This window comes from Bactrocera tryoni, chromosome 5, assembly GCF_016617805.1.
Source record: "Bactrocera tryoni isolate S06 chromosome 5, CSIRO_BtryS06_freeze2, whole genome shotgun sequence".
Taxonomy (NCBI): domain Eukaryota; kingdom Metazoa; phylum Arthropoda; class Insecta; order Diptera; family Tephritidae; genus Bactrocera; species Bactrocera tryoni.
In genome coordinates, this window is record NC_052503.1 from 32,743,627 (window position 1) to 32,752,631 (window position 9,005).

Genomic DNA, 9,005 nt, shown 5'->3' on the forward strand with positions numbered 1-9,005 from the left:
CGAGAAAATGGCGGCGTCTTCTGCCAAATTTTTTGTACACCAAAATCAAAATAAAGCAAATTCTTCCAGAATAGAATCAGTAATAACAGGAGATTATCAGAAAAATACCGTGTCTGGAGTTTTACCAACCCCAGGAATCGGGAATGTGAACTCCAAAGATGACTTTGCCTTAACAAATAACGAATATACAACAAAAGAGAATGAATATGGTGATAAAATTCATTATAAAAGCGGCTGTGATAGAAGGTCAGCAACAACAGTGTCAGCATTTGGCGGAGAAGGCAATGAAGCCTTTGTTGACATTGAGGAGGTGATTTCCACAAAAACAGTCATTGTTAACACCAAATCTGGTAGTGGAAGCACAGGAGACATAAATCACAACAAAAGTTCTGATCGGTTTTCACAATTCGAAAGTGATAATGTTACAACTTTACCTGAAGGTACCAATTGTATATTATAATTATGGTCGCAAAAATGTTCACTCGCGATTTCATAAATAGACAAAATTAGACAATTCGGGAGGGTTATTGAAGGAAGGCTATAGGAGTTTGTTAAATGTGTGTATAATTGGAGGGAATATATTATGTTTTCTAAAGTATAATTGCGAGCTATTGTTTGGAAAATTTTCCGTTGATAAAATATTTAGAAATATCAGTAAATAATAATATATTTTCCATAATTTAACTTCCTTATATAGATTGAAGTTTAATGCATTATTTTGTTTATGTTACAGAAATAAACAATAATTTCAGAGGGAGCGCACCCACACACACTCTCTATATTACACCAAAGACGTTTGCAAGTGAAGGCAATGCGGGGATAAATGCTAAATTTGCATATCAATTACAAACACAAAATATTCAACATAACAATACGCAGGCTTTACAAAAAGAAGCGTCCAGTCTGCATTCGGTTGCAAAACCGCTTAATCAGCATAATCACCAGTGGGCCGATAAGCCACCGACGAACGTATCAACAAAAATACTCAACATACGCGCACCAGCATCGTCATTGGCGTCAACGTCGTTGTCGTCAGCGACATCGTCGTATACAAATTTCGCCATGAATTCCAGCCAATCTACACAAGCGCCGGGCAATCGTATAACATTTACAAGTCAAACGCTTCCTAACGGCACAATAAATATAGGAGGAGCGGCGGGACATCCGCCAGGCTCAACAATCATATCCACTTCCCAACTACCGAATACCACCACTATAAAGACAATAACGTCAAGTGGAGCTGGCGGACAACATCATACACTGCCGCAACAAGTACAGGTACAGCATCATCAGGTACTACAAAGTGGCGGGCAACCAGGGGTGACGGTACAACCGTCACAGCAACACCACAATGCGGCAACGCAATCAGTAGGTGCCACACAGACGCAAACCTTAGTTATAAAATCAAACAATGCGGTATCATTGCCAGCGGGTCTGGTATCAAGTTCACCCGGAATAGTAACAATGACCAAAACAATTAATCAGGTATGGCGACCCATAAAAGGCGCCCAACCCGAGTCACAGAAGCACTGTATATCATTTCTTTGTAAATGCTGCCTTTAGGGCAGTTATAGTAGCAGTCGGTGCTCGAGCCTTATATAAATATTATTATTTCTGTTGAGAAAACGTTGTACTGTAGAAATTTGTTATATAAGCTTATCAAAATATTTGTTAAAATTTCGGGTGTTTTGCAATAGCGTGGCTTGAAATTCAGTGTTGAAGTGTACTTTCTACGAAATTGGTTTTTGGAAAACTTTATAAATCAAATAGCATGAGTATGTTTTAAACAAATATTTCAAAAGTGTTTCCTAATCGGCAAATATTATTATTATTGTTATTCACTGATGCTGAGTTGTCTATGCATTTAGATATAGGGTGCAAAATTTACTTTCTCAAACGTGACAAAATTCTATATTGAAATCAAATTTGGATATATGCCTTAATGCAACACAACGAAAAGCAAGTAAATTATTGTGCCTTTGTTGTTCTAAAATCGCTTATTGAGTACTGGAAATATGTCACTTTCAAAAATCTATTTAATGAGGGCATGATTTATTTTTATTATATACAGATACAGATAAATATATGAGCTCTTAATGGTTTAGGTCTTGCTACTGCTTTATCTAAGTAAACTATGTACCTATCTACATAACATTAGAAATTTTTACGCTATGGCTTTTAGCATCTTGCTCTCTTCTTAAATTCTTAAAGCTATATTTATATTAAATACTACAATGTAAAACATATTTGCTGTGAAGCGACAAATGTGGTAAATATTTTTGGTTTAAAATATTTTCTAACGATTTGGAAATGATTTTTATGCATATTTGATCTTAATCTGGAACTACTATATTCGAAAAATTCAAAAATTTTAAAATCAATCTGCATTCCTCAATAACTGGTGAGACGCCTAACTGTAGCATGCTGTAGTGGTTTCTTGCTTGGATATTTTTTGTTAACCACAAGATGTTCTTATTATAATTACACTGCTTTCTTATTTGTCTAGGGTAATCAGCAACCATTGCTCAATTCCATGATTCCGGCGAATGTAGTGGTGGGCATGCGTCCGCCAAATGCGCAGCAACAACAAAAGAATGTGCCAGGCAACACTCTAGGACGGGTAGTCATTGGTGGACCACATATGGTTGGCGCCAGACCACAAAATCCGGCGGTAAGTTTAATATTGTATATGATGATAACCTTATTCCTCAACACACTTTAACGATTATATAAATGTGTATTATATAATATTCAATTTAATTTTGCCTCAACTAATCTAAATACAAATATGTATATATGTAATACTAATTTATTGAAACCTACCTAATATATATTTATGTATTTACCCCATTTGTAGATAACACTCAGTACACTAGCACCTGGACAAACGCCTGCACTCATTTTAAAAACCGAAAATGGATATCAATTATTGCGTGTTGGCACAGCCACCTCGGGTCCGGTCACACCAACCATTGGCGGCAGTGGCGGCACCAATTCCAATCCGGCACAAATACGTTTGCAAACTGTACCAGCTGCTGTAAGTAGATTTGCAGGGCCTCCCATAGCACTACGTAAAACGATTGTAAGATCATCCACCTCCACAACTACCACTACTACCACCCACCACCACCAACAACATCATCAACAACAGCAGCAAGCAAAACAGCACCAACAACAGGCAACAGCGACGAAACAGATCAAACAAAATGTAATTTACGTGAATTTTGTGCATATGCAACAACAACAACGTATAGATCTCGTTTTCAGTTTCGAAATCTTTTTTCAAAAACAAAAATTGATTTCAATTTCGTGTCAACAGCTCTTCAGCTCGCATTGATGCAGTTCTTGCACACATGGCTTACTGCCTTCAACTGCTGCTAAGCATCGTACGGCGAAGAGTTGACGCACTTCTCTATATTGTTCCTATTTTATATATACTCTTTTGCGATTCAAAATCGTCTTCTTAGATGTTTCTTTATTTTTCAAACAGTTTAGTTGTTTACATTTCTAATTGATTACATAAGCATAATATAGATATATAGAAAAAGTTTACTCGCATCGTAGCATCCGCTTAGTTTGTGCCATTTTTTACTAAGTATGGAATTTTTAATTCTTTAGCATAGCTTTGAAAAAAATAAGCAAGATTTATTTAATATTTTTCTGAGCACTTGTTGCATTCAAAATATTGGTAACAGATCTTTTTTATTGCTAATAATTTCTATCAGTTTTGTAATATGTTTCCCTGAGCAGGGTATAACACCTAGAAGTAGACGTCTTCGGCATAATATTCGTATAAATCTTCGGCGTGACGAGTTGACCCGACTTAGCTATGTCTGTCTGCTTGTACTTACGTGAAGTAGTCCCTCAGTTTTTGAGATAACGATCTGAAATTTTGAACACGTTCTTTTTATCTCAAAGAGCTGCTTATTTGTCGGAACCGCCGATATCGGTCTATTATAGATTATAGCTGCCATATAAACTGCCCAATCCATATAAAGTTTTTGTATGGAAAACTTTTTTTTATTTGTTCTCTCAATTTTGGACAAATAATTATTCAAGGCAATGAATGCTATAATTTCAAAAGATATTCGGATCGGACAACTATAATTTGTTGCTGCCTTACAAACTGTCCGAACCTTATAAAGTTCTTGTACGGATAACTTTTTTATTTGCCAAGATATTTTCGCGAAATTTTGCACGAATTATGAAATAAGGAAATGCTATAATACCAAAAAATATTTTTCGGATCGAACCCTTATGACTTATAGCTGCCATACAAATTGATCGATGAAAATCAAGATAAGATCATTTTGTACCCTTTTATGCTATACAGCTTTGAAGGGTATTATAGCTTCGGTCCAATCGATGTTAACGTTTTTTCTTGTTTTAATCCATTTAATGTAACGTGTTATGGTTCAATGATTCCTTTTTTAAATACCATGCATGAAATTATTTATTTATTTAGAACTTTATATTCAGTTTATTTATGAGGGATAGGATAGATCCTTCGGTTGATTGACAGCTGTGCCAAAAAGAAAATATACTTTCTTATTAAGATATTTGAGATTTGATGAATTTTCCTTTTGCTGGAACTTTGAAGCATCTTACTCAATCAACTTACTCAGCTTTTCCTTTATATGCTTCTAAGAGATGTAGTAGTTTCTTTTATAAACGGATAGTAGACGTGAAAAATTGTTTTGAATGCTTATTGTTGCGTTGAAAATCGGATGCTCTCTACGCAACATTTTGCTCATTCTTTATTTAGTGTTAAACTCCTATAATTTTTTTTAGTTACATTTTGTTGATTTACTGTTTCTTCCTGCCATTGCCTTGGAGTATGTCTACGGCACTGTAACTTTGACTAAAGTATTTTGTAACCAGTTGTACGATTTGCTTAATTAATTTGTGTAATTTGCGTAAATTTGATTTATTTTAACTGCCTTTTATACGCGTATTTACATATTTACGGTTATATTGCTGTTGTTTAAAGAAATTTATGTATTTTATTTGTTGCCTGCTCTGTACATATATAATTTTGACATACATAGTTAGAAATTAAATCCTAACGGGCTTTGAAATATAAGTTAAGTGTGCTATAATTTATTGAAAAAAAAACTGCTTACGTAAAAGTAAACTTGATTGGTGGTTTTGCAATATTTTCTAATTTCTAATTTCAACCATTAATTTTTTTACATATTCTCATTTTTTGACATTTGCGTTCTGTTTACAATTAACTTTTGCGTTGTGACAAGTACATGCAAATGTGCTTAATTTAGTTAGTGCAAAGTAAGTAATATAAATTTTTTATTTATTGCACCCGCAGTCCATGGCAGTGTCCTCGTCTGCGTCTAATAATATTGTTGTGAACTCAGTTGCTTCGAGTACTGCTGGCCCGCATCACACGTACACGTCGCAGGCGAATATCACGTTGCAACAGCCACACCATCAGACTGCACTGCAACACCAACAACAACAGCAAACACATCTTCAGTCGCAACATCAACAGTTACATCAGCAGACGCAACATCTACTACCACAACCGCAGATAACGCAAATTCAAACAATTCCAGCACAGCATTCGGCCAGTGCGACCGCCTCCACGGGCAGCGCCGCGAACACAACGACCATGAGTAATAACCACAGCGCCGTGTCGACGGCCAGTGCCGGCACAACGACGGGGACAGCTAATGTGACGACCACACAGAGTGCAGCGCAAGGCAATACCAAAGAGAAATGTCGCAAATTCCTAGCGAACCTGATCGACTTGGCGACGCGTGAGCCGAAACCGGTGGAGAAGAATGTACGCAATCTCATACAGGAATTGGTGAATGCGAATGTGGAACCGGAGGAGTTTTGCGATCGACTGGAGCGCCTATTGAACGCCAGTCCGCAGCCTTGTCTAATTGGTTTTTTGAAGGTTAGTTTTTGCAGCCTCAGTGTTGTTGTTGAAGTGCTTTTATTTAAATAATATTAAAACTAATTTGTTTTACAGAAAAGTTTACCACTCCTGCGTCAAGCGCTGTTTACACGGGAACTTGTCATCGAAGGCATTAAACCGCCGCCGCAACATGTTGCCGGGTTGACAACGTTGCAACAATTTCCAGTAAGCATACATTTTATTATACCCTGAACAGCGTATTTTGAGTTTGCCACGAAGTTTGTAACATGCAGTAGGAAATGTCGGCGATCACCCAATAATATATATATATGTATATATAAATGATCAGCATGAAGGCGCTGGTTCGATTTAGCCATGTCCGTCTGTCTGTTTATACGCGTACTAGTTTCTCAATATGAGAGATTTCTCCTCAAGACTATATAATATAGCTGTCATACTGATCAAAGTCCAGTCCTTGTATGGAACGCTTTTGTATTTGACGAGATATCTTCACGAAATTTGGCATGTATTATTGTCCAAGGCAACAATATAATAACTGAAGAAATTGTTCAGATTGGACCACTTTACAATATAGCCGCCATACAGGATGTTCAATCGATGTTCTTGTATGGAATGTTGTTATAGTGACAGAATTCTGAGTTGACAGTCCTTGGCCAGTCTTTTATATTTGTGAAGGGTATTGTAGCTTCCTTTCAACCGACGTTAAATTTGTCTCCTGTTTTTGCCTAAATTTCATACATTTAGAAACAAAATCCTTCAAACTTACAGAAAATTCAAGCGCAAATACGTCCGATAACTCAGAGTCAAACCACGACTATTGGGCAAACGCAAGTCAGAATGATTTCTCCTGCCGGCCCGGGTGGACCACGTCCCATTGGGCATACTACAATCACCAAACAGCAGGGCGGTATCCGCATACAGGGACCCACCAACGGACCACGGCTTGTCAACGCCCAAATACGCGGCCCCATTCCAGCATCCATACAGCAGGCGAACGCTCAACTGCCCTCGGCGCCGACGCAAGCGGTAAGTCATGAGCCATCTTGCCTGAAAACCTACATATGTACGAAGTATTTCTTATCCACCGCAGAGTATTGTACATATACGTGCACCAACGGTAACGCAAATCAGCCGCCCGACCACAGTACAAATACGTACTGCCAAGGGTAAAAATGCGCCACCGGGTATAACGCATGTCAAAGTTGGACAAACACAAATAAAGGCGATCGCCTCGCCTGTACCGTCGCTCGTCGCAACGAATCAACCGCCCTCCCTAACAGCTATATCTAATAGTTTACCACCCTCGTCGACACCATCCCTCTCCGCTGTATCCACAATACTATCCACCATCAATTCCGTGGCGACCTATTCGAATGCAAGCAGTGGGACATCGTTGCCAACACCATCATTGCCCACCGTGCAACTGCCACCCAGCCTAATGCACCACAGCAGCAGTCACCTGAGCAGTCATGCCGCCATTGCCGGTATTGGTGAGAGCATAAGAATTTTGGATCCAAAACTAGAGAACGTTATCAAACAAGAGAAGATTATACCTGTCACACCGCCGGCGAATAAGACAACAGCTAAATCGGGTGCTGCGTCCGCTAGTAAAGCGTCAAGTAAAAAGAAGAAAGAACAACTGGATAAAGAGAAAGAGGAGAAAGCAAATGCCTCGGGTGCAGCCGTCACAGCAGCAATGTCTTCATTCTACCAACAACCCTCTATATCGATGTCATCTTCGGTGTATGGCGACGACGATATCAATGATGTAGCCGCCATGGGCGGTGTCAACTTGGCCGAGGAGTCGCAACGCATACTCGGCAGCACTGAAAACATCGGTACACAGATACGCTCGTGCAAGGATGAAGTATTTCTGCATTTGCCAGCGCTGCAGGCGCGCATACGTGCTATGGTGTTGGAGCGTGGTCTAGAAGAACCATCGCAAGACGTGGCGGTCTTGATATCGCATGCGTGTCAAGAGCGTCTGAAAAATGTCGTCGAGAAATTGGCTGTGATAGCAGAGCATCGCATCGATGTAATTAAGGTACTAACTAGCTCCGAGTCTCTTTCGTCTTTAGCATTTGAGTTGTGTGTACTTAATGGCATGTCATTTTGTATGATTTAGCTGGACCCACGTTACGAAGTCACAAAAGATGTGCGCGGTCAAATCAAATTCCTCGAGGAATTGGACAAAGCTGAACAAAAGCGGCACGAGGAGTTGGAACGCGAAATGTTGCTGCGTGCGGCCAAGTCGCGTTCCAAAATCGAGGATCCCGAGCAAGCGAAAATGAAAGCGAGGGTAATTTAGCGTGGTCTCCCTGCCATACTTAAAGCTGCTTAATAAAAAACACCTTATTTTTTGTATACGTTTGCAGGCGAAAGAAATGCAGCGCGCTGAAATGGAAGAGCTGCGGCAAAGGGACGCCAACATGACGGCGTTGCAGGCTATCGGTCCACGGAAAAAAATCAAACTGGATGGCGATGCAACAGGCGCGGGCGCGGTAAGTAGCAGGCCACATGCCTGTAAACTTGCTATATTTGTAAATAACGGTACTTATTTCTAACATAAATTTGCTGATTTTGCAGAATTCGAACGCCAGCGGTGCTTTAGGCGGTTCAAGCGTGCCATCAGTGCCGCTACGGCCACGCATCAAACGTGTAAATCTACGCGATATGCTCTTCTTTATGGAACAGGAACGCGAAACTAGCCGCAGTCAAATGCTATATAAGGCATATCTCAAGTGATCGACCTTGTGCAACGGCTAAGCAGGGGAAAACCACATACTAAACACACATATATATAGCATATGATCTTTCTGAGCATGATGAAATGCAACATTACATCAACTACAGTCATATATCTTCATACATTTATTTTATAAATTTCTATGTACATTTATTGTTGCGCTGTTGCACGCTGATTTCAACTTTTTACATTTAATCACGTTTCGAATTGCGAAAAGTAAACACACTGTATGCGACTTACAATTCTTCAAATTTATTGCTACTTGTATGTATACATAATATATATTTATATATTGTTTTTTTTTTTTTATAATTTGCCGTTTCGCAGCACGTCAAAGTGCTTTAATAGTTGCGTTATATA

The 9,005-nt window shown here is 39.0% G+C and overlaps 1 protein-coding gene across 3 annotated transcripts; it reads left to right on the forward strand.

Moving 5' to 3' along the window:
- On the forward strand, window positions 1-8,890 carry LOC120777573 (transcription initiation factor TFIID subunit 4). 3 transcript variants are annotated; one of them, XM_040108977.1, is made up of 11 exons: window positions 1-440; window positions 734-1,293; window positions 2,507-2,671; window positions 2,858-3,208; window positions 5,324-5,917; window positions 5,993-6,103; window positions 6,668-6,925; window positions 6,990-7,943; window positions 8,025-8,198; window positions 8,275-8,400; window positions 8,486-8,890. In XM_040108977.1, the coding sequence occupies exons 1-11, from the start codon at window positions 8-10 to the stop codon at window positions 8,642-8,644; spliced, it is 3,885 nt and encodes a 1,294-aa protein (XP_039964911.1). In that variant the 5' UTR covers window positions 1-7; the 3' UTR covers window positions 8,645-8,890. The 3 variants fall into 3 exon arrangements, with proteins under 3 accessions (XP_039964911.1, XP_039964913.1, XP_039964912.1); XM_040108979.1 differs by having other exon boundaries at window positions 2,858-3,037; XM_040108978.1 differs by having other exon boundaries at window positions 734-1,278.
- Window positions 8,891-9,005: the final 115 nt, after the last annotated feature.